At 35.6% G+C, this 27,482-nt stretch overlaps 1 protein-coding gene across 2 annotated transcripts; it reads right to left on the bottom strand.

Moving 5' to 3' along the window:
* Nucleotides 1-178: 178 nt before the first annotated feature.
* On the bottom strand, nt 179-27,214 carry LOC121422260 (putative pyridoxal-dependent decarboxylase domain-containing protein 2). 2 transcript variants are annotated; one of them, XM_041617173.1, is made up of 23 exons: nt 26,964-27,214; nt 21,406-21,482; nt 20,034-20,117; nt 19,397-19,477; nt 18,215-18,370; nt 17,424-17,613; nt 16,807-16,875; nt 16,125-16,288; nt 15,588-15,636; nt 14,854-14,925; nt 14,291-14,320; nt 13,754-13,879; nt 12,886-12,936; nt 12,115-12,198; nt 11,422-11,586; nt 10,891-10,996; nt 10,096-10,154; nt 9,273-9,385; nt 8,355-8,610; nt 7,679-7,771; nt 6,782-6,881; nt 4,955-5,177; nt 179-582 (listed from the first exon to the last, which is right to left on the bottom strand). In XM_041617173.1, the coding sequence occupies exons 1-23, from the start codon at nt 27,081-27,083 to the stop codon at nt 504-506; spliced, it is 2,547 nt and encodes an 848-aa protein (XP_041473107.1). In that variant the 5' UTR covers nt 27,084-27,214; the 3' UTR covers nt 179-503. The 2 variants fall into 2 exon arrangements, with proteins under 2 accessions (XP_041473107.1, XP_041473108.1); XM_041617174.1 differs by lacking the exon at nt 20,034-20,117 and having other exon boundaries at nt 26,964-27,213.
* Between the last annotated feature and the right edge of the window lie 268 nt (nt 27,215-27,482).

Genomic DNA, 27,482 nt, shown 5'->3' with positions numbered 1-27,482 from the left:
AATTGATCTAATCAATCGTAACTTTATGGAAATCCATCAATGTCTTAATTTTTTCTACAGAAAATTGGTAAAAAGTCCTTTGTAAACAAAAGAGAACACACTAAATTGTGAAGAAATCAATGAATATATGAATGCATTTCATATCTAATTTTTTTTTAATAAACATGCATTATATATGTTGACTTTGCTGGCTTTCCATAGTTGCGATTGATCGGATCAATCGCAACTCTTTGTAAGACGGGGCCCAGATCCCCATTGAAAAGCAAAATGATATACTAGAAGTCTATGAGCAGCGGATAGCAGGGTGATAACTCACAAGACTTCACTTCATGAAAAAAAAAGTGTTAGAGAGAAAAAGTTGCTGAAACATATTTCATAAATACAGTGCTAAGTGACTGTCCAAACTTAACCGATAATGATGCATGGACTGAGGAAGAAAAGATTTGGTCTGTATGAAACTGATGTACTTCATTCTCTTGAGATTAACATGAGATACCTGCCCCTCATTTCATATCCTCCCCTTCACTCTCAGTGGTCAGGTCCTTCATGTCCACTGCACTAACTTCCTGGAAGCTGCTACCACTAAAAGAAAAGGGGTGATAGAAAAAGGAGAACAATCTTTTAGATAACAGTATAGACATATTACAATTTCATAATGCTTTGAGTTAAGAAGAAATAAATAGACGAAAGAAAGGTAGAAGCACAATGAATTCCAGGCAAATCTGCTTTTATAGTAAACGCTTTTGGTGCCAAGTAAATCTGTTCAATTTGGCTTGAAATTCAACTTGGAAGACATAACTAACACATAATTTTCATTACCTGGTCTGAAAAGTTGCTATTACTTGGGTGACTATTTGACTTTATACAGACTTAACTACACTTTCTAAATAAAAGTCACTGCAAATTTTTCCTGAATGTATTATCAAAGCCTGAAATGGGAATGTTCAATAACTAATGGATCTACTTAGGTCTGACTATTCATTAGATCATATAGCATGGCAGGGGGTAAATGTACCTGTTGACTAAACATCAGCTGCCACCCTTTAATAGTAAAAAGTAGTACTCCAGCAACCTCAAAAGTCATATTTTTAAGATAAAATGTCATAGTTTCATGTGTGCCAGGCAGTACTATAAATTTCTCAGAAGAGGTAATATATATGTACATACAACAGATGCACAATGTTCATAAATGCAAAGTTTGCCAACCTTACATGATGGTTGTCATTTATCCAGGATGCTATATGTACATTTCTTATGTGATGCACTAGCTTGTCTAGTCAGGCATGTAAATTTTACAACTGCGCAATGTATTACTATGTGTATTTATACCTATTCTACCTCAAAAGCACAATAATAATTCCGGTCAAAAGCATAATGGCATAATTTGGCATGAAAATCATTAAAAAATCTGACTTTTCTTAAATAATAATTCTGGTCAAAAGCATAATGGCATAATTTGGCATGAAATCATAAAAAATTCTGACTTTTTCTTAAATGATAATTCCGGTCAAAAGCATAATGGCATAATTTGGCATGAAAATCATAAAAAATTCTGACTTTTTCTTAAATAATAATTCCGGTCAAAAGCATAATGGCATAATTTGGCATGAAAATCATTAAAAAAAATTATGACCTTTTTCTAAATAGTTGGCAGCTCTGTTATGGTATCAGGTGTGCAAGCAACATATCACACAGAAGAAGCTGAGGAGATCTTTGATAGATTTAATTGTTCAATTAATTTTTCATCGAACATGTCAGGGTAGCCTTCTAAAACTGGATCACTTCTATTCTATTACAAAGATATGCTCTTCTACTAGGTGCTCTGTGACAGACTTGAGTAAACACAATGGCCCGGATTCTCAAAAGGGCGATTCCATGCTAGAAAAATCAGCCATTTTCGCAACATTTTTAAACCTACTGTCCAAACAAACAAAGAACTTCAGTTTGTTTTGTGGCAATAATAAAGTACTACTGGAAAGTCGTATGAAAAAATGACAACCGACAAAAATATGTTGTCCATGGGTGAACTAGAGGTGAAAAGGTTGCGTGTCGTACGGGACTCAGAAATGTCCCGTACGACACACAACATTTTCACCATTAATTCACCCGTAATCCAATGTTTTTGTTAGTAATCAGTTTTTCAGATGACTACCTACTATAACTTCATTATTGACAGAAAATAATTTTCTATTGCTCAAGCGATCAGCTAAGAGACTAGAAATTGTTGTCAAAATGTCCCGTATGACACGTATGGAACCGCCCAAAAGAGGTTTCAAGCGTACCATGGTACAAAACTATGGACTGTGCAGATTTTCGTACATTATAGCGCATATTCCATTCCAATTAAATGTGTGCTTTTGACAAGGGCTCTAAAAGGGAAGTGCGGTAATACGTGAAATCTGCCAAATCCATGATGTTGTACTATGATACAATTGAAAACCCTTTTGTTAATTTCAGGCCAAAGTGACTACAAACAAAGAGGTGTTTAGTTGCTAGAGCTGAGAAATCATGCTACATTAAGACAGTGGTAAAGAATGACCAGGCAGGGAAGAAACAATGTTATATTGTTCTATATTAAGGTGCTCCAGTAAAAAGCTTGTGTACACATTAAGTGATGACAACCAACAAGGAGTTCAAATGCTAGAGATCTTGCTAAACTGAGACAGGGATATAGAATGACCTGGCAAGGGGAAAAACAACATCATATTGCTCTCCAAGGTGGTCCAGTAAAAAGCTTGGGTAAACATTAAGCAATGATAAGCAAAAGGAGTACAATTACTAGAGATCTACTAAGGTCTATTTAATATAGACTGATCTGGCAAGACACCTCATATTATATTGTTCGATGAGGTGATCCTGCAAAAACCTTGAGTAAACACAAAGTGACAACAAGCAATAGGATTTCAATTGCTAGAGATCTTGCTATTGAGTTAGGGATATAGAATGACCTGGCAACAGGGGGAGGGGGCAATACCATATTGTTCTATGAGGTGCTCCAGTAAAAAGCTCGAGTAAACAAAAAGTGACAACAAGCAACAAGGAGTTCACTTGCTAGAGATCTTGTTAAACTGAGGCAGGGGCACCAAAAGACCAAACAAGAGAAAAACAACATCACAATTGTTCAATTGCTAGAGATCTCGTTAAACTTACACAGGGGCACAGAAAGACCAAATAAGAGAAAAACAACATCACAATTGTTCAATTGCTAGAGATCTTGTTATGCTTAGACAGGGGCACAGAAAGATCAACAAGAGAAAAACAACATCACATTGTTCTATAAGGTATTCCAGTAAAGAGCTTAAGTGAACATAAAGTTACTACGGTAAACAAATGGAGTTCAATTGCTACAACAGACAGATCCATATACCAAACCATTCGGGAGTGAGAGAGGAGGTAGTCCAAGGTGATAGGAAGAAATCAAAATGCTGATCTACAAGGAATTTATGTAAAATAAACTCAAGTAAACACAATGAAGCAGCACAAGGAGTTCAATCATTAATCTGAGAAATTATAATGCCAACCTGAGACAGGGAGTAGAATGAAGTGAAAGGGGGTACAAAGATTTATGTTCCGCAACTTCTCAGAGAGCTGCATTTATCATCTCATCACACATTCAGAAACCAGGATTGAGGCTGACCAGTTGCAGTGCACCAATTGAATCATGGATTAGACTAGTGTAAGGTGAATGTTTTTTGTTTTGGCATGTGGCTGCTTACTTGTTTCTGTCACATTTCTAATCAAACAACATTTTGCATTGCTCAGATTTGCAAAATTTGAAAAGGATTTTCCATATTTGTGTTTATCAACTGCAATATGTACCCTGATATGAGTTTGGAACCTTACTTCGACCCTGGAAAGAGATGATAAACACACCAAAGATATCTTGCTCTACTACATGTATGTGTTCCTGTAGGAAAAATACAACTTCACAAAAATGGACAAGTGGCAAACACAGGAGTTTAATCACTACATGTAGTTCTAAGAGGTCAAAGCATGGGAGAGTGATAGTGCTAACAAAAGACAATCAACTGAAGAATGATGTGTGTGTACCCATAAACAAGATATACCAGGGTTTTCTAGGTGTTCCTGTAATAACACAAGGGAACACTTACGAACGGGAAATCGTAACACAGAAGGGTGAGAATTGCCACATATAATTCTAAAAGATAAATGTGTATGCCAGTTAGAGTGCCAACCAAAGACGATCAACTGAAACATGAGTGGGGTGGAGTGTCAGGGAGAAACAAGCGATGCTGCTCTACTAGGTGTTCATATGACAAGCATAACACTAGGTGCAAACAGTCTCATACCAAGCAATTACCTTCAGACACTACTGACAAGATGAGAACATGAGAATTATTTCTATTTGATGAAGACACTATCATCACTGTCATAGTCAAAACTTTGAGCCCCAGCCATGGAAGAGAGAATCGAGTTTGAGAGATCGACCTTGGCAAAGATCTCTCTCGGCGATAAAGCTTTCTTCAACTTCAAGCCGTTATGCATCCTGGTTACACCCATGGAAGAATGCGATGAAGAAGTCAGAGAAAAAGGAAAAGAGAGTAGAGTTGAAAATACTGGCATATTCTATGGCATTCATCAGAAACAATTGTCAATAACTTCCATATTTTCAAATGGAACTATATGAATTTCAATGAACTTCTAGAATCATGCCATGGTGTGTACTGCCTTTGCAATTTCTGGCTTCATGGTGTCCCATTGCACAAAAGTTACCATTATGGTAACTCTCCTGAAATCCTTGATTCTGATTGGCCGTTGATCATTGTACCATGGTAGTTACCATTGGATGGCATATGAACCATAATGATAAGTTTTATGCAATGGGGCCCAGCAGATGTCGTCATGTAAAGCCAGTCACAACATTCAAGAACAGCTTTATGACATTTCACCCAGGTTCTCGGCCTGTTATGACCATCACAACCTTCATGCCTACCTTGTAGCATTGCTGCCTTCACTGACACTGTTCGCCACTGGACTCTCGGTCTCCAAGGATGCAGCAGGATTGAGAGCGCCCTCTAAGTCACGTTTCTGAACAGGTTTCTCTTCCGCTGGTGTCGTAGGAGTAGACTTGGGAGGACGTTGTTTGATAGGAGAGGCAGACTCCTCCTGGACCTGCATGTGAAGTTTGTAGGTCTTCTCTGTACTCTCCAGGGAACCTATAAAAAAATATCAATGATATTATCTTCAATGTCAATGTTTATTTTATCTTGTTTTCCCTATTTGGGCATTCGTGTTTTTTTGTATGCTGGGTTTGATATATTTCAAGAATACTTCTACCAATGTAATATTATTTGCTCTTTTGTGTTCAATTTGTAAACTTAATTGTATTTTGTCATAATATCTGTGGAGGCCCATTTCAACATATATTAATATATGGATAGATAAAATAATCTGATCTTTTCTAATCTAATCTGACCTGACCTGATATATTTGTTATCTAATAGATTCCAATCTAAACAAATTTAATCTAATCTAATCCAATCTAGTCTACCTTAACCTAATCTAATCCAAATATAAAATAGACAAGTGGAATGCCTCTGGCCTTCTCACCTGCATCACGCGGTTCAATATAGCAGCAGTGCTGACTTTGAATACTACTCTAACTCGCACAAGATGTTCAGTGATACATGGTTACTCTTATGTCCACTTTTTATGAACTAGACCAATAAACTTACCAGAGATATGATGGTTATTCAACAAAAAAACCCAACATGGCCAAAGTTCATTGACCTTACATGACCTTTGACCTTGATCATGTGACCTGAAACTCGAACTGGATGTTCAGTGATACTTGATTACTCTTATGTACAAGTTTCATGAATCAGATCCATAAACTTTCAAAGTTATGATGGTAATTCAACAGATACACCCAATTCGGCCAAAGTTCATTGACCTTTGACCTTGGTCATGTGACCTGAAACGCGCACAGGATGTTCAGTGATACTTGATTACTCTAATGTCCAAGTTTAATGAACTAGACCAATAAACTTTCAAAGTTATGATGGTAATTCAACAGATATCCCCGATTCGGCCAAAGTTCATTGACCCTAAATGACCTTTGACCTTGGTCATGTGACATGAAACTCGTGCAGGATGTTCAGTGATACTTGATTAACCTTATGTCCAAGTTTCATGAACTAGGTCCATATATTTTCTAAGTTATGATGACATTTCAAAAACTTAACCTCAGGTTAAGATTTCCATGTTGATTCCTCCAACATGGTCTAAGTTCATTGACCCTAAATGACCTTTGACCTTGGTCATGTGACATGAAACTCTAATAGGATGTTCAGTAATACTTGATTAACCTTATGGCCAAGTTTTATTAACTAGGTCCATATACTTTCTAAGTTATGATGTCATTTCAAAAACTTAACCTCAGGTTAAGATTTGATGTTGACGCCGCCGCCGCCGTCGGAAAAGCGGCGCCTATAGTCTCACTTTGCTTCGCAGGTGAGACAAAAATGAAATGAAAATCCATAATTTATTGTTCGAAATAGACATGAAATACTCTGAAAATTTGCTTTGCCCAATTGATCGTGGGCCCGGCAGCCGCTGTGAAGCGCCAGATCGACGAGGCTCTATCCTTTTAATCGTTGAACGCCAAACAGGGTAGCAGCAACGTCTTTTGGTCTGACGCAGCCGGGGTTTGAACCCTCGACCTCCCGGTTGTGAGACGGACGCTCTACCAACTGAGCCAACACACCGGTTACTAACCTGATCTCATTGTATATTGTTGACTGCGATTAATGTTACCCACCTGAAGAAAGATTAAGTGTTCTTCCCTTGATGATTGCCTCTGGAGGAGGTGAAAACCAGTTGAGAAGAGACCCAACTAGAGGAACTTGTCTTAACACACCCTGAAAAGAATATGAATATTCATAAGATGATAAAGTGGAATCAATCAAATGATTAATACACCCTGAAAAGAATATGAATATTCATAAGATGATAAAGTGGATTCAATCAAATGATTAATACATTCTCAAAAGAATATGAATATTCATAAGGTGATAAAGTAGATTCAATCATATGATTAATACATCCTGAAAAGAATATGAATATTCATAAGATGAAAAAGTGGATTTAATCAAATGATTGGTCAAGACCACACATGTGGCAGGGGTGGTGTTTCATAAAGCTGTTCATAACATATGCAACAATTTATTAACGACTAATGATCCTTTCTTGTGCCAAATTAGACTCTAAATCATTTGTATTCCCAACAGTTAATATTGACAGGCAATCTTTTTAGATTACAATTCTTATTTGTAAGCATTTAAATGGGAACTATGCTATATTTTATCAAAATGTTATCAGGTTATAACAAGTTTTCTCCATTGATTATGTAAGACTCAAATATCTCTGCAGGCATATTTATAATTAACCAGATTTCATCATGTGCTGTAAGCACAATATACTTACCAAAATGCTTCTATATTTTAGTAAAACCATGAATTCTTATTATCTAGCATGAATCGTTTGTCTCAATCTATATAATACAATTTTACACTGAGATGAACATGTCATGCTTCTTTAAATGCAATTTATTTTCTTGCATCTGAATATCCTGGCATCTTAACTTATCTTGTTCAATCATACATAGCAGAGCTACAAAGTATGATGTTTAATAGCAGAATAAATCAAATATACTGACCTCCTCTAGTAGCTTGTTTTCATTTTCTTGTTCAAGTTGTTTCTCAGCCTCCATGATACCTTTGAGGATTAGCTCTGACATTGTCTCTAAGAACTGCAACAAAGAGAGAATGATAAATACATGGAATTATTAAACAAAATGCCAATAAATTGGTCCCTTATATTGATTTAGCTCATTATTGTTAGCTTCACAGATCAGAATGAGAATATTTGTAAATTATTGTTGAACACTCAATTAAGATGCAAGATGCAAGCTGAATATATATTAATTGCGATCATCGCAAGCACAAGATTTTGGTGACCATGTCATCACAATGCATCTTAATGATCTCCTTTTCTGGGATAAATTCAATTTTAATTTCTACAAAAAATGAGTGCACTTTAATTTTTTTGTTCTATGATAATAATGGAATGGATGTTCATTTGTGGTACATTGAATTACTTGCACAAATACTGCAAAGAGAGCAATATATCAAATGCACCACTCGAGGGCACCCGATGTTATTAAGATTTTCACGCACAGGAAACATTGCAAAAAATGTTGAAATCTCAAATTCCCCTAAATCTTGTGAAAAACCTTTCAATAAATAGCCTTTCAGAATCCCCAGTCAGTTATGACCTGATTATGGTCTATGGAGATGAAGATTTCAAAGCAAAATAACTTTTTTTTCTTTTACCTGAGATGAATCTTCCAGCTCTTTGCCAATGTCACAGATCATATCGAGGACCTCCTCCAAATTGGCATCACCATCCACCACACCTATCGCTACAGCGGCCGTCTCCTCTGCCGTCTGTGTCACCTGATAGCGCCCCCTTTGGGTGGCGTCCTCACCCGCCTGTAGCCTTTGTACCAGTTCTGTGTTGATTTTAGTGACCTCTCGTTTGGTCTGCTCGGACTCGGGGTCCTGGTTAGCTAGATAATCTGGAATGAATCTATGGGAAGCAAAATTATATGATTATATTAAATAGTTGCTCTGTGTAAAACTTACTCTTACTCTGTGTCAAATAACTAATTTCCCATTCCCACCACAATAAAAAATGTTCCATTGACAGATCTTGAACAGATGCTTAGTGAAAACATATATTTAACTTTGACACTAGATTCATTAACAAATATATCACAGCAGCTGTGACATCATGGGTATGTGAGAAGATTACAACAATAAAGTGCATTAAATGACCCAGGCTATGCTTCAGGTGTGTTAGAACTGTTCCAAAGGTACACTGTGCATGAAATCCATACTATTATGTGCCTCTGAGACATGCATTGTAACATGCCGTACTTGGCCTCAAATACACATCACAGGTCTTTAGATAGGCACCACAGTTCACAAGCATTAGGGCGTGTGGCAAAAATATACTTACAATCAGTTTTAAAAATCATTATTTTAGCAAATTTGCAAGTGGTAAACCAATTTTAACTAACACAAATAAATTCATATTTGTTGATACACGAAGCAGACCAGTGATCAATTAGAAATTTGCAATCGATTACAAGAATTATGATTGATTTGGGGACCAGAAATGAACTTGCAATCAATTTCAAGTTTCTTGCAATGCTCCAATATAAATATAAAAATGCTTGGTAGACTTACTGCACAATACCCAGTCCGGCGTGGTTCTCACCATCAATTACCGTCAGATTCTGTTTGGCCGATGATAATTCATGGAATGGCCCTCTCTGCTCTATCGTTACATTCAGCTTGGACTACATAAAGGAATAGATAGTGAAGGAATATACAAATGGCAAGGTATTTAATACGCAAGAAGAAAACTCTGAGTAAAAATGTTAAAAACTCAAGTTGAAGGAAAGGTAATATATTTCATCAGGTAAAGATATTTTTACTAGCATTATTATCATTATTAAAGCTAAATGATTGTAGCTGCAGTAAAACACTAAATTCGTGAGAAAGTCTGTAAAACCAATGTTAAGTATGACTATATCATCGTGGATCTAGATCTGGTACAGTTACATAAACTGAACTTTGTAAAATCATAAAATCTAAGCTGAAATACGATCACACCAACACAGATAGGCACACGTGGTACAGTATTATTATTGCTGGAATAAAGACCCGACAGAAGTGACCAAATCCGCGATTATTTCGCTTATTTCTCAGCAATTACAAAATTTCTTCCAGAATCCTTTGGCACATATTTTTATTCATACAAATAGACACTTGGGTGGTCATTATATTAGATTCTGTAAAAATTCATTTTACCAAAAGGCCTTTAAACATAGTTATCTTACAGGTTTGTCCAAATGTCCAAGTGTAAAGGTTATATGATCTCGCAGAAATGAAATAATGCTAACAAAAGAGCAATATTAAAATGAAAAGAAAGCAAAATTGATTTCCAAAATTAATGATCCAATTCATTCATATAAACATTAATGAATAACTTCAATTGTTTACTTACAATGAGTGATTTCAGGGTTTCAACAAATGAGTCTATATGTTCTGATGTAGTCCCTCTATCTGCAAGTGACATAGGAATAAAACAGAATAAATCAAAATGGTTGATGCAAAAAACCCAAACATTTCAAACAGAGATTCGGTGTGTCAATATAGTGAGGATATTTCAATTTGTGTAGTCCATATTTGCATCCTCTCTAAAAAAAAACCACACACTTTCTTTTACAAATGAACAAAGAATAAATATTAGATAATGAAATGTGAATTATGCTAAGAAGCACAATTATCATTATGATACTTAAAATATGGTTTAAATCCTGAGGCTAGAGGACTACTGCATACACTCTTCAGCTGGGATGTAACAGGTAGGCCAACAGGTCAACTGTTGTGCAGAATGATTATTTCCAAAAGAGAACTGAGCTGATAGGTTAATTCTAAAAGTGGACTAAGTTTTTGTATATATTTTCTTTTCAATACAAAGGGTGGGGATGTTCCTAAGATAGGTTGGAAGACAACTGTACTCAGAGACTGTACTAGGGTATGGTGGACATCTTTTTTCTTTTTTTCCTTCTTTTTTTTACAAACAGTCCTTTCAACAGGGAAGATTTACAGAAAAATATTGAGTTCTATGAATATTCCTACTTCAGAAGATCTATAATAAGTGCTACCGGATTATTCATAATTTTTGCTGTAAGTGTCATTAACTAATCTTGCATCGAATACACACAACTAATTGGGCTTTGTGATCAATGTCTAGACCAATGTCAGTAACATCAATATAGACAGAATATAGACTTACATGGAGCACTGGTCATTGGGCTGAACCTAATGCACACACCCTCTTGGTCTCCTTCAACGATGTCTAGACCAATTTTTGGCTCAAGGTTATTCAGCTCAGCTCCAAGCTACAAGAAAAAAAAATCAAGTTTACTTAGTTTAGAGAAAGGCAGATGATCATTTATATCACAAGTTCAAAATTCACTGTCACTTTTATTACATGCATCTAATTTACTAATTAGTTAGCAATTGATCAATTTAAACAGTTATCAGCTTTCTTATTTTCATTTCAAACTTTGACTATTCATAATCATTCCCTATTTTTTGACATCTTTTATCAACCTAATTTTGGGTAGAGTCACTGCATATTAAAAACAGATATTTTTCTTTGAATGTAGATTAACTAAGGAATTGAATGCGTCTTATGTTGGCTTTGATAATGCATTTTGCTGCTTCCCTGTATAAGATTACTTTGTGTTGTAGCATATTGAGCAAATGCATTACTAAGAGCTTCCAACGATTTGAAAATATTTCAGTATAATTGTAAGTTTACCCAGGCATTGAATGCATCAAGGGTAGGCTTGGGTAGTGTATTTTGCTGCTTCCCTTCATCTGATTCATCATGTGCTGTCGAGTATTGAGCAAATGCTTTACCGGGAGCTTCCATACTGTCATCATATTTGAAGACAACCACAGGTGACACAACATCCACTTGTGACTAAAGGGGAAGAAAAGGAAAATAGATTATTACTATTAAATGATCGTGGAATATATCAGTATCATTTCCTCAGAAGAGGATTTATTCAGGGGTCCTAAAAAATAAATCTGAACAAGCAATGATAATAAAGGGTTTTATCTACTCAGGGGAGCCGCTTTAGTTATAAATTTGCTTTACCAGCAGACAATGCATAACATAATCTATGATTGTAGCTAATGAGACATGATGTGCCAAAGACTTACATTCACACTCAATTGTAATTGCTTGTATTCTCTATTCTATAGAGCCATATAATTTCAACCTTAGAAACAGATGTATTCTGATTACTGAAAAGGTATATTTATTTCTGAGTCGGTACAGTCCAACACACAATTTACCTACAACCAAAAGACTACAAAAGACTCACAGGACCCCGTCTTACAAAGAGATGAGACATATTCAAATCAAAGTAAGAGTAATATTGCGCAATATGGGCTTACTGTATCAGTGCCATTTCAGTGGAGGATTCTGATGCAAAGTTATACTTACAAAGACTTGTATTGTTTTACTGATGACTTCAGATAGTGATCCTTCTAATGTGATTTCCTTGTCTGGTCGAGCTCGTTTCTTATCCTAAAGAAAACAAAACAAAAACAAATGTTTTATTAAGAAATTGACATTGATGGAATCATCAATTACTTATGTGCTTTGTTTATTGATTTTACCCAAGTGTTTGATTTTTTGTTTGTGGAGAAATTTCTTATACCAAACACACATAAGACCTGCATGAATTTACTGCATAAGACTGGAGACGAGAATTCAAGATTTTCCAGAAGAAGAAATGACTTGTACTCCAAACAAGTGCAGAATTGATTTGAATCATCACAGACTACCTCAAGGTTTCAGTGTTTAATGAGATATTCATAGCACTAAGATGATGGAATCATGTTAACTATAAGATATAGAAGTGGATCCTTATCCAATGACTGGTTACACACACGCATTTGACCAGATATTTATTTTGCCTTATGCGTAAATTTACTTACAAGGTAAAGTATAACAACCCATCATGATTTTTGGATGATGTTTTATCAAATAACAAAAAAGGAGCCACATCTATATTCTCATCACATCACTATCTCAAAAATAAATATTATGCCTGAATTTGCAAGGGCATTCCTAATTACTCACACTTATTACCTTTGAAACAGTGTAAATGACCCTGGCTATGCTTCAGGTGTGTTAGAACTGTTCCAAAGGTACAATGTGCATGAAATTCATACTACTGTCCTCACTTGTGCATGTTATTTGAATACTTACTGCCAGATTAATAGCACCAAGGGAGTTGAGTCTCTGAGACATCTGTTGACTCTGTAAAACAAACCAAAATAGAAAGTTAATGTCATGCACAGATCATACTGAGAAACTTGCGATCAATTGCAAGTCTATTTTTGTTCCGGAAATCAAGCATATGCCGTGCAATTAATTGCAAATTTGGGATTGATTGCTAATCTGCTCCATGAAACAAGGAGTGTAACCTAATTTGCTCAAGTTAAAAGTGATCAATCAACTGTAAAATTGAACAGAATATTTGCGATTAATTGTAAATATTTTGTTGCAACACACCCTAAGACAGTTTTAACTAGGAAATGACATTGAATGGGAAGTCCATTCATGTGGGTTATTGTGTAACTAGGTCTGTAGCATGTTGATGCTTGAAAAGGATCAAAGTATGATCTCAGATCTGTACTTTTGTGGCAAACCAGAGAGGAGAGAAATACAAATCTCCAAACCTACTGGACAGATGCATCAGTTAAAGGGCTTGAAGATTTGCTGAATCATGTCAATCCGGGATACATCACAGTGCATGTAAGTGCACCTAGTTTTTCTTGGGTCACACACATACATTCTTTGAACTTGATAGACAAATTAAAGTAAATAAGTGACTTTCATTACCAGGTCTACCTATTCCCTTCTCCTAATCTACCTATCAATTTATCAACCGATCTTCAACAATGATCAGTGACTTACTAGTTCTGCAGTATGGTGTAGTTTGTAAACGATATCTTCATGACCCATACATTGAAGGGCAAGCCAGAAACAGATCACTTGGGTTGGACACCTACCCCCCCCCCCTCCAAAACCACCTATCAATCTATCAACCAATCTTTAAGGACAAGTGACTTACTAGTTCTGCAGCATGGTGTAGCTTAGAAACGATACCATCATGGCCCATACATTGGAGGGCAAGCCAGAGAGGTAGGGCACCTAACCTCTCTTGAGGTTGAGATGAACATAGTCCTGCTGCTAGACTCTGTAAAAAAAGAATAAGACAAAATCACCAAACCCTGCTTTCCAAAACTGATATAAATACAGAAGAAAATTATTTTACAATATAGACCTGGTTCATAAATATGAGAAGCACTAACAAGTTGTTATTCTCTGACAGTTTGAAAATTAACAGTCAGACACAGCTGCTCTTTTATAACTTAGAATTTAGAATGCTTATTTTCAACATTTGTGAGGTTCTTGCAGGTCACATATTAATCCAGTCTTGGCCACACAGAGATAAAAGTCAAATCTCTTGAGACCACAGAAATCTATTTGATTTACATTAGATTTTGCTTGCTTTGCCCTATTGGGTCTACAAAAATTGCTATGACTCAGTGATGATTCCACTAACAAGAGGATAAAATTATGCAAACTTGAATATGTGTATACTTACCAAAGCAGGATCAGCTGTCTTGTACAATGTCTTCACAAAAAAATATATGTTAAGAAAAAATACTATGCTTTTTCATAGCGCCACAAAAAAGACATCAAAGGGTGTTTCACTCTTTCATATAGAGTTTTTTGTGAAGTCATTTATTTAATCATTACTGTGGGTTGACTATGTAAATATGTCAAAGTATTTTTCTCCACAGGGCCTTGTGCAAAGATGTAACATAATTATAACACAAAATTATATTGTATAATTATACTAAAACATACAGTTAATTGGTTAGAATACACAAAAAATACAAAATTTGATTTTTTTAAAAAGAGATTCTGATGTCTTCATTGCTCTGCCAATTTTGCGAGTGCAATGATGAGAAGAAGATTAACAGCTATAATACAGAAACAGCATAAATATACTGCAATGAATATGCTATAAATTTTTTTCCAAAAATAGGTTTCTCTTCCTGGTCATATTCCATGAGTGACTGCAAGAATTCAGGAGAGACAAAATATACGACGAAAGTGTATTCCAACCCTCCTTCGTGCTCAAGGTTTGAAATGAAAGGATACAACGGCCGGAGTACCAGGTAGACCCAGCCACACGCCAGGCAGGATGGTCATACTGTTCACTCTCTTAGCAGCCTGTAATTGCAGTTAAATAGAAAAAGATCAAAGATTACATTCAGTAGTGTCAGAGTAGGTGCTGGCAGTAAGCCTGCAGAATGGTATTGCTAAGGCAGTTTTTCTTTCCAAGATTACCATTTTAGAGCAGCCAGACAGGTGAGGTGGGTATCTAATACAAATTCGATGTCTCCTTAGGCTAACCCAAGGGCTGCTCTGGATTTATACAGGGGTAGCTAAAGCATGAATTTGATATGCATTGAATAATTAGAGTAAAATTAAACAAGCAAAACACTGTAGCTTCCCCCTCAACTAGGTGAAAAATAATTGCACTATAGCATTTGTAAAACTGTTGAGATGGAAACTGAACTACAAACAGTGCCAGAATAATCTAAAGTGAAAGAGCGATAAATTGAAAGAGTGACGTCATTAAAATTTGAGAAGTCCGACAAAGATTGATAAAGAGGAAAAGTGTGAAGGATTTTCCTTCCGATTTCCCGTAATTAAACTTGATTTCTTCTTTGTTATTGTTAAAGAGTGTATGAACAAAGTATCACTTATCAAGTTGCATGTTAACATAGTTCTCCTCTGTTATTGTTTGAGTGTAAACAAAAAGTACCTCCTGTCAAGCAAAAGTAAATATTGGAAACACTGGGTAGCAGAATGAGATTATTATGACTTACCAATATTGATGAAGGCACAGTACTTAGAGCAAGGGTGGCTAGATTATGCCTGCATGGAAGAAGGGGAAAAAATCAGTAACATCACAATCAGATGGGAGTCTTTCAAAGACCCTCTTATATGGCTCAATAAGATCTGATGGTTGTTCAAATGGACAGTTTGTGATTAGAAAGCAAGTATAAAGTATGTAATATACAAGTATAAAGGGGTACTTATCAAAAGGAAACTAATATCACCAGAAATGAAAATGATCCAGCAATCATAAGTAAAATAGGGACACTTAGAATTTAAATTCATAAGGGATCATCACAGCGAGAGTAAACCAAAAAGGTATATGGCACTTAACAGCTCCCGATCTAGGACATCTAATCACACTTCATATCTCAGGTTTTAACTCCAGAGGGGAATGAATAAGCTTGAAAGGAATTTCTTTTGATCAAAGCCACATTCTGGAAATCTAGTACAACAGATAGTGAAGTAAATCTTGGCCTTAAATCATGACTAAAATGGTATCTTGGTGAAATTGTGATGAACCTTACCCTTCCACATGAAGCCATAGATTGTGATCATCACAGATAGTTCTTAGTCTGTTGAGATTATCAGTATGACCAGCCATAGGTGAGCCTGCATTCGCTACCACCATCAGAGGTGTCTTGGAAGAGGATTCGTCGTCTTTGATCAACCTCTCTAATGTAGCAATATCCTGGAAAAAATGAATAAAAAGAAATGTTGTTACAACTGTGGTACAATGACAGGAGTTATAACAACACAATCATAAATAGAAAATGAAATCAATAATGACGACGATGATATAGATGATTCTGAATATTGAATCATAATGACGACAACAACAACTATGATGATGATGATGATAGGCATTTATAAACCATCTATCTAGAAATAATATATTACAAAGCGTACTACTAATTAATCATTAACAACAAATTTAGAAATAATAACAATAGCGATAAGATTTTGTTTACACATGGTAGCCATTTCAGTTAAAGAACGACCTTCAGGCTAACAAACATATGGCAGTGATATGCCCATGTGGTCTAACATAAGGCAATTTACTGCACACATGAAAGTGGTACTCATATCCCACAGCAATGCATTTTATTCACAAGTGAAATCATGCTCTTTTCTCTTTGTGCACGAATCCTACTGCAGACATTGTCCCTTTCTTAACCCGCACTGCAATAAATGTTTGGAAAGACTTACCATAGTGTGTTGTGATCCAAAGACTGTGTTACATGGTACTGTACATAAACTGGATTGTGGAAGACCAAGCTGGAAGACAAACAATAAAAAAGGACTTGTTTCTTTTTAAAATCGCTGGATTTATTACCTCATTGCAGAACACCTGATGCATGCATCAGTATTGAGGCATGCTCCCAAGACCCAGTTATTTGTAGAACAAACTAATCCATACATTTAAGGTACAAGTCCTATGTTACATCTTTCAGATAGTGACAGTAAAGGTGTGTCCCCACATGTACCTACGGTAATCACATCAGATATATACATTTCTGTAAGTCAGAGTTAAAGCATAAATTAATCTGGCCGAAATGAACTATCTATGATAACAATTTAGCTGTTAAAACAAGCTATTTTTTAATATTTTGATTTGGAGAAGTTTGGGAAAGTATTTCTCAAATTAATGTAGGTCCATTTCAAACAAACATCCTACATCACAGATAATGATTAGAACTCAGTTTAGAATGAGATAAAACGGCAAAAAAATATCAAAGCAGGAAGTCAACATCTATTTTTTAAATCTAATCAATGAGGGTGGATGGAGGGGGGGTTTTGATCGTTGCACTTTTTCTAACACTTACCTGTGAACAGATGTATTGTCCTAGTCCAGGCCGTGATGCAGCACTGATATAGATGATTGGTGGTTTGGTGTAGAGGCAGTTGAAACCCTCCGTACCATATTTCTCATATTTATTATTGAGAACCAGTCGACATACCCTCGCTAGACCTTCCCGATCATCCACGTGGTAGTATGCTGATGATTCATCAAATCTAACACAAAGACAAATCGGGAGGATAATGAATATCATCTTCTGTAAAGGAGCTTATTCTCTGCCTATATTTAGCCAAAGACTGTGACTCTCCTGACAATAGCTTGCAATATAATTTTTTCCTTTCTTTATTTTTTACTTTGCTTTGTATTAGAATAAAGTCATCAGAAGGGAACTTATATCCCTTGATCTAGTATGTAATATTCAGGTAAAGATTAATGATTTGTATAATTTGTATGCTTCCAGACAAAACATTTTTTTGTGTGTGTGCAATGATTCATTTGTCCAGTACACACTTTGTAAGCCCCTGATACATATCTGACCAAAATAGTTTTTCTATTAATCTCAAGCATGGCACATAAATGTATTCCTGCTTTAACTTCTACTTCTTTAAATGATGGATTCATATTAATTCAAAATTGTTAACGTAGCTGCTAGACCCAGGTGCCTTATAGGCCAATTCAACAAAGTAAGACCACAAATTATTCAAGATTACTGAAGTCCAAAATAAGCTTCACTACCAATTATTTATAACACTGGAATAAAAAATCTATAAATAGCTCAATGGTTGACTCTAATCATGACGTAAAAATGAAATATACCTGAATATCCTTGATAGCCAGAGTGTAGTATCAGAGACTATCCTTGTTGCTATTCTACGAAGGTGGTTGAGTTCAAAGGTTGAAATATACGCCATCAAACTCTGTCCTGTCATTGCAATGTGAGCTGCTTTATCTAGCATGCTTGGTGATGTTATCCTTTCATATATTGGAAAAAAAAGGAAATTTGATTTGTAAACATTCATAAAATTGATAAAATTTTCCAGCTGTTACATCCGGTCATACTGCAGTCTTTTGATAGACAGAGGAATAGCAATGGTTAATTTTTCATACTTTAATAAGATATGTGAATGTGATCTGTGGTTTAATGCTAAAAATAATAATTTGTAAACACTAACTAAAAATCGATTCCAGAAAACCTTAAACTGATCCACCTGTCTCTCATTTGTTTGCATCCAATGGGATTACATCAACTTGGTCTACTATAAGATCATCTCATTATCAGTGTCTTAAAATAATCATGGCTAATCCCACTTGGTCTACTATCGATTTGGTCCTACCATCAATTTGTCTTATACTCACTTGGTCTAAATATCATTAAGTCTAATGTCAAGATGGACAATTTTCAACCTTGTCTTCTTATTATTGGGCACTTTAACATGTGAAAATTTGGTTCAAATACAGCTCATTATATCATCCGGATTTAAATGTTGGTAGACCGCTAACATCCACCTAGTTTAGATATAAGATGGGTAGGTATACAGAAAGGGAAATTAGACAAAATGGTAAATGGACCAAATGGCAATTGGACCAAGGGAGTAGACAAACGAGTTGTTGACAAACTACTATTAGACCAGGGCTCTGTCTTACAAAGAGTTATGATTGATCCAATCAATCGTGACTCTATGGAAATCCATCAGTGTCATAATTTTTTTCTACTGGAAATTTCCACAATGTCCTTTGTTAACATAGAGAAGCACAGTAAATTTCATGAAAATAATTAATGCATAAATATACATCATAGTTAAAAAATATTTTGAAAAAAAAAATGCATTATAGATGTTGATGTTGCTGGCCATCCATAGTTGTGATTGATCGGATCAATCACAACTCAAGGGGTCCAGGTGGGAAAAGAACAAATGGTAAGTAAACAAACTATTCTTAGACCAAATGAAACAGAGACAAAGCAGTTGTAGGCAAAGTGGCAATATACCCTCTCATTACCTTGGTATTCCTGGACCATCCTGATCTGATGTAACAATGATGTTCTGAAGCTGCTCAATGATTGCATCCAATTTCTGACCACTGATCGGTACCAAACAAGACAAGAGAAAACAAAGGTAAAGATAAAACAATAGAAAAAGAGAAGATAAATAAAGAGAGAATACACTACATTTGGTATGTATAAGCAAAGGACTGAGCCATTGAACTAATAAGGTCAGAGATGTATATTCCTGTGATTAGTATTATGTGTGTCATCTGTTGAGATAAGTACTACCAGTCCAATTGTGCACATATTGTCACACTTTAATAAATGATAAAAAAAATCTTCTTGAAGGAATGTTTAAGAGACTAGATAAATGGTGTGCAACACATTTTTGTTATGAAGGAAATAAGCAACACAACTTATATTACAGAGAAGATGAAAAAAATGTAGATTTGAAACACATAAATGGAGAGTGAAGTGTTAAAGAACATGCAATACACTAACTAGTCTAGTGAAACAGACTTAAATTCTATGTTCATGGTACATGTATAATATATGCAGACTAGTCTACTCCAACAGACCTTGATTCCCATGGGTATGGTAGTGATGGTATGGAGAGGATGAATGGAACATGCTTTGTATTTGTAAATGTACCTGTTAGATATTGGTCCAGGTAGCTTTCTTCTTACTTTATTCAAAAATGTTTTGAATCTCTCATCTCGCTCCTTGTCAAGCTGCCTGTTACAGTATACATTTAGATATTGTTACCTATTTGCAATTACAGACCAAGTTGACCCAAACAAAGAGTTGAATTGACTACATAAGCCTGTCTACAAAATCATTGAAATTCATTTCCTAGGAACATTGTACACTGTATTACGGTATTCATTTCGCTTGGTAATGATAAATTAATGTAATGTTGGAAACCAATTAACTGTTGCTGCATTTGGAAATGCATGCCTAGCAAGCTTGTGAGAGGTATGGTTTAAAAGTTTGCATGTAAGTTAATAGATCTACTGTTAATGACAAAATTTCAAACAAGCATACTAGTGCAAAAATAAATCATCAAAATAGGTTGTAAAATATGAAAATTACATTTTATTTTAGTTTGGTGAAAAAATAGTTTGTGGAACGATCAATAATATATCAAAGAACTTTGGTAGAAAAAAATAGAGATACACGCATTCTGACCTTAGGAAGCATGCAAGTATACAACGTGGAAATGCATCATTCTTTACAATCATGTTTGATCATAGCGAAGTCCAAAACATATTGAATGGTGCACACATTTAGAGGAATTAAGGCTCATTTTTCAGCAGCAAGGGGATATTGTGTGTTGTACTGTAAATCACTGGCCATTCCAAGCAACAAGGAGTCAACATGAATAAATTGCAACTGTACAGTGTATTATGTACATGCGACACCAATTCATGAATGTTGCAATTTAACAAACAGCCAACTCAAAACATTGCCCCCCTTCCAGCGAATTGAACCCGAAGTCCAATTGAGACTATTTTACTCCTTTTCATGTCACTATTTGAGATACAATAAAATTACATGTTAAATACTGGAGCAATTACAGTGTATTTTTGAACATACACACACAATAAATGGCAACACAGAGAAAAATTATAGGAATGGGTCATGTGACTTGGTGCCTGACACAAGCAGTGCTCAATATCTTTCTCGACATTACTAAAATCAAACATAAACTCAATAGAATTACAGAAGTACATAATCCTCTACAGACTTACATGTAAGAATGTTATCAAATTTGTGGTGTATCATGCATAGCCATACTGTACTCACATTCCAAATATGAAAATGTTATAAGTTTTTGATTTTCTAGATCAACTATAGAAATTTATATACAAAAACACAAATTTATCTGTTTATAATTTTCATTTTTATGATCTATTTGCTTTTATTCATATTCTGTAGTAATTATCCAGTTACCTCAGATCTTTACCAAAAGAAGCATGTTGTGACCAAAATAATAGACGTCCTTGAAACAATGAATACTTACTTGCTGTATGAATCCATTAGGTCCATGACTTCTTTTAGTCCTTCTGACATCTCTCGCAAACTTGGTTCAATCATTAGCTGGAAATTTAAAAAAATAAAATAAAGCAAATATTAAAAATTCAGTGAGCCATCTAATTACATGTAGTTATCACAGAATTTGAAGATATACATTTATGACCATTAAAAAGAGTGACAGTTGTTCTACATTGAATAGAAACCAAAGCAGTGACCACAAACTTCTGCTAAATTTCAATAAAATTCAGTTCTGCCCCCAAAAAATGTATGGATCATGGATGACCTAATAAATGAGCGAAAGCTACACATAAAATGTAACATGATGATACAAGTACTTTTTATTTCTCTCTCTTGGGGTGTGGTGGGATCAACACAAACATCACAACATAGAAAAGTGTGAAAAGGAAAAGAAATTAAATGAAGGGTTTACATTAAGCAAAATTTTCAAAATTAAGGGTACATAATTTCTTAAGTAAATTCATTCACATTTAGCAGATCATTTACTGATTTACAAATTCATATTTAACCAAGATTCAAAATTTAAAAAAAATGTAATAAAAAGATTGCCTTTGAAGACTTGACAAACTTGTGTGAACACAGAAATCAATGGCAAATAATTAGAAATACACAAGTACTATGTGACTTTTCCAAGAGCTCTAAGCCTTGGACAAAAAGATATTTCCAGAAGCACAGACAAGATACAAAGTATTCTGATTCTTTGAAAGTGTGGACCTCAGTGAGGTATTCATAGAAGTATACAGTCTTCTTGGGTGTCACTGTCAAGTAATTTGACACTCTTACACTTGCAGAATTTATTTGGCAATAAACCCAATTGTTCCTATTCTAATCTCTTTGAGATGATGCATGACATATTCTTCAAATTGCATGGTAGATTAGTATTTTGCTTCAAATCATCAACATTTCTTCAAAATAGATATTATGTATGTTAAAAGAGAATATTTTTACAAGTAAAAATTAGTGAATTTCTATGTGACTTGTGTAAACAGTGATTCTGAGGTTCCACCAGAATGCCCTTTGCGTCATTTTAGTATTTTTTTCATGAATAATATTTTCATAGAGAAATAGATAACCACACATAGAAATGGTAGAAAGTGTTTCGCTTTCTTGCTCAGTATGATTTTAAGGGCTCTGCTGCAAAGGTTGTGGGACCAAACCACAAAATAAGGCAACTCGTTTTCCCCTTCTACCTTATCTACTAGGCACTGGTCTTAAAGGACAAGTCCACCCCAACAAAAACTTGATTTGAATAAAAAGAGAAAAAATCAACAAGCGTAACACTGAAAATTTCATCAAAATTGGATGTAAAATAAGAAAGTTTTCGCTTATTTTCAACAAAATAGTTATATGAACGAGCCAGTTACATCCAAATGAGAGAGTTGATAACATCACTCACTCACTATTTCTTTTGTATTTTGTTATATGAAATATTTTGATTTTCTCGTCATTGTCATGTGAAATGAAGTTTCATTCCTCCCTGAACACGTGGAATTCCATTATTTTAACATTTTGTGCTTCAGGCAAGGAGGTCCTAATTGTCAAATTCGTAAAAATTGAAATATTGTTTAATTCAAAGTTCAAACAATAAAAAAACAAAAGAAATTGTGAGTGAGTGACGTCATCAACTCTCTCATTTGGATGTAACTGGCTCGTTCATATAACTATTTTGTTGAAAATAAGCGAAATTTTGAAATGTCATAACTTTCTTATTTTACATCCGATTTTGATGAAATTTTCAGCATTGTGCTTGTCTGATTTTTCTCTATTGATTTAAATCAACATTTTTCTGGGGTGGACTTGACCTTTAAATTGCAGGTAGTGTATAACAAATCCTGTCTGTAAACCTTTTAATACAGGCTTATAAAAACTTTGCAGGTACAAGGAGAAGCAAACATAACAGATCAAATACTTTCATGTTACATGCAATCCTCTTTTGAGAAAAACAAATTAAATGAATGGAGTTACAGGCTTACAGCAGTTACATGCAGTGTAAAGTATGCTTCGCTGAATCGACTAAGGGGGTGTTGCAAGAAAATATTTGCAATCAATTGCAAATATTCAGCTGCAATTTTACAGATGATTGATCTCTTTTAACTTTAGAAAAATCAGATTACACTCCTTGTTTCAGGTAGCAGATTGGCAATCTTTCACAAATTTGCAATCGATTGCACAGGGTATGCTTGATTTCGGGAACAAAAATAGACTTGCAATTGATCGCAACCTTCTTGCAACGCCCAATTAGTGACTTCCCAATTACTTGCAGACTAAAATTGGTCATTAATAAAGGCAATATGATTCTGATTGATGGTTTGCAGAAATTTCAATCGCTGTCCCCACATAGAATCCTATCTAGAATATGGACAAAATGAGGCAAAGCAGAGAAACATGCTTATTCAATTTAGAGCAGAGGTATAAAACCTAACTGACTAGCTTCATGACCTTTACATAGCTATTTGGGTGAGTGCTAAACCTAAAAGTTCTACTTTGTATTAACAGTAGGCTTAACGTGGGTTCGAATCCTACTCTACTAATATTTTCTTTTACAAACTGATGACAATTTGAAATATTTTGTTGAAATTAGATCAGACAATAAGGAATTTCAACAATAAACAAGAGTGTTGCTAAGGCAAGCAAATAATACGCTTGCCTGTAATGCGGAAAACGTAGTTATTGATCAAGCAAGAAAAGTGGAAGGTAGTGACTTCACCTTTGACCTTCTGACCTCAAAATTAATAGAATTCCTGGAATGTATGTACCTCAATGGTTTGTTTAGGCTACACCACACTTCATTACCGCTACCCTCCCCTACACCTACACGAACAATCGGGCGACAAATACTCGCTCTCAAAAACCAGTGACAAATAATAAATAATTGCATCATTACTTAAATTTCATTCTTTGATAAATAATAAGTTCAATCTATGAATTGTTCTTCAAAACAGCACTTTCGTAACATAGCTCATCGAAGCTACATGTACGTCATATCCACTCAGGGGTTATTACATGCCGCCGCGCACAGAAAAATCAAGCCATTGAAGTCGTGTGTTGTGGACACCAGAAGTGGGATCGCAGCACGCACGACACACTAGTTAGAAATCCACTGCCAAACTCGGTTCATGGTGCGAGGCTAGTAGGGGAGATCCACTCATTCAATGAACAAGGTTATGATATGGAACGTGGGGTAAGTTGAAACATTTTAATTTTCTTTAATGCCCGTAAAATAAATTTATGCGATACTGCCCTCAATTTATTGCTAAATAACGCGTTCCAACTAACCCCGATCTCCCCTATTCCTACCTCGCAATACCTGTGAGTGCGTCATATCGAAGTGATTCAAGGGTCAAGCCTATTGTATTTTACGAATGGATTGAGGGATCTACATGAGATTGGTTTGGTAAGAAACCTCTCATTTTTCATACACTAACATATTTGTTACCCCTAAAAACACATTAGGTCAATAGGTGTATGAAGGTTCATAGATAAATAAAATCAGGGGAAACAAACCCGATTTTATCCTCTAATCTAAATTGGATTTCCTTGGGAAATCCATCCGTTTTGAACAGGCATGCATGGTAACCGTTTCAAAGCTTCGTGGTGTGAAAGTATAGATCTAGGCCTAAAAGCCCTAATATAATATAGAGTTCTATATCATTAAAAGTCATCATCACAGAGTCCTCAAATCAGAGAGTTTAGTTTAGTTTACTCCAACGATGTAGGTCTAAGCCACTCACACATTGTACGAGGTTAGTATGTACTAACCACGTACAATAGACCGTGTTTGACCCTGGATTTCGAAGTAGTCGGCAAACATCGCTTCATTGCTGAAGTAATATTTGCCGAAACTCCTTCTCGCTACGCACCGGGGCTCTTGCCGGTAATTAGCAATAGTTTATTAAATATGAAAATAATAAAATAATAATCATTAAAAAAAAGCAAATTTCGCTTACCTCGGCCTCGAAAGTGACTTCGCTTGTCTCTTCCACGGAAATACAAGGAAGCCCGTTGGTGGTGTGTGTGTGTGTGTTTGAGTTTTGTCAGACGTGTATCAATCAGATATGATTATTTACGTCTGGGACCGACCTTTAACGTCACCATCCGAAAGACGTGACCAGGGCTCGAACCTCTGCATCAATTTGTAACTTCCCCACAGCTTGGATTACAGGCGCACGCCACAACGCCCAGTCCAGGTGGCGCTAATAATTTCACAACCTTGATTCAGCTCCTCTGTAATTTTATAACTGTATCTAAATTCTTTGAATGCGCAATCCTTATGATTAATTTACTAATTATGGGCACCAATGAATGAAATACCTTCAAAAACATAATTAAAGATTATTATTAGTGATGATAACACTTATTTGCAATTAATTTAAAAAGATGACTGATTAAAAAAAAATGAAAATAATATACGTGCCTGGAAAAAAACCAGTAGTACAAGCTTTGACAAGCAACTGGGCGTTGTGGCGTGCGCCTGTAATCCAAGCTGTGGGGAAGTTACAAATTGATGCAGAGGTTCGAGGTTCGAGCCCTGGTCACGTCTTTCGGATGGTGACGTTAAAGGTCGGTCCCAGACGTAAATAATCATATCTGATTGATACACGTCTGACAAAACTCAAATACACACACACATTGACGAACGTCAATAATACGTATACGGTATACCAAAGTCTATACAATGAAAAGATTGGACACTTCACGGACTTTGCGTAATGCCTTGCGTCGATATGCGTGTAAAATAGTGTAGGTGCCTATTCTTTCCCTTGTTGTGTCTTTGATATGAATATAAATCGCACGCCCTCTTCAGGAGAAAATTGATATCCACGCTGATCGATTTCTATCTCCGTGAAATCTTCACTAAAGATCAAGAAAATATACATATTTTTAGAAAGAAACTTCAAGAAGTCACGGAAGGATCTAAATGATTCGGTAAGTGTCATGACTCATAGCAGGATGTGGAATACCAAATCATACATGATGTTTTATGTGGGCAAAAGCCCACTGTATTTTGGAAGTGTCGTATGTGTCACGTGCGTATGACTGATATTCCTTCGCACGCGAGATGATATGAACCCATGGGTGGGTCTAAGCCTGTTCATTGATCAAAGTAGAATGTCTAGTATTGCTACTCTCCTTCAGAGAAAATTAGAATTTTAATTTAGATGTGCTACTTAAGTTTTAAGTTAACTTATGACATTATGACATTATGTTCCAAAAATTTGTTTAATCGAATCTATTTTAATGAATTCTTTGATGCCACGTCCATGGATTTCACAAAAAAAGACCTTAAAAAATGTTTCTCTTTTTGTCTTTACCAACTTTGTATCATCAGAGACAGAGTGCACCGGATAAATTTTGGCGACCCTTGGCTTTGAGACCACATACGAAGCCATTACATGTAAGGACGCTTGTAATTCTTATGCACACATATCCAATATGGCCATCACGATTCTGTGATATATCCATTCGAATTGCACAAGAGCAAAGTCCCCGGATATATTCATTACATGCTCGGCAGATATTGCTTACCTTATTGTTGGTACGACCATTTCGTTTTTCCCCCGATTTCTCAACGCCTTGTCCTTTTCCTGAAACATTTCCCGAGGCAGGAACTGTGGCTCCTTCTCCGATTGTCACAGAAGCCGCCATAATTGCACTTTTTCAGAGATGAATTAATTGAGCTACGACGGGTCTCGGTCTCGAAGTTGGTGACGCGTATTCGACCCTGCGTACGACTTTCATGTCAATTTTACACGCTGGCAAATAGTGAGCGCAGTGAGTCCCGGCAAACTGAAGAAAGAAACGATTTCGAGGAAAATGCCGGAGAGTGAATAAATAAATAGGCTTTGTCAGATCCACTGGCAGCTGGAACAGGATTTTTAAAAATGAAATCAATCTGAAAACAAAACTAGCCCCAAAAGGAAAAATAAGATCAACAACACTAAAGGAAAGATAAATAAGCATGCAAAAAAGAAGATTCTCATTACTAAATATATACCCGGGGCCGGGGCATATAAGGTGCTGAAAATGTTCTGTTTTCAGATCTGA

This window comes from Lytechinus variegatus, chromosome 10, assembly GCF_018143015.1.
Source record: "Lytechinus variegatus isolate NC3 chromosome 10, Lvar_3.0, whole genome shotgun sequence".
Classification (NCBI taxonomy): domain Eukaryota; kingdom Metazoa; phylum Echinodermata; class Echinoidea; order Temnopleuroida; family Toxopneustidae; genus Lytechinus; species Lytechinus variegatus.
Note: the sequence above shows the minus strand (reverse complement) of the source record. Positions and strands in the feature narration are given on the sequence as shown.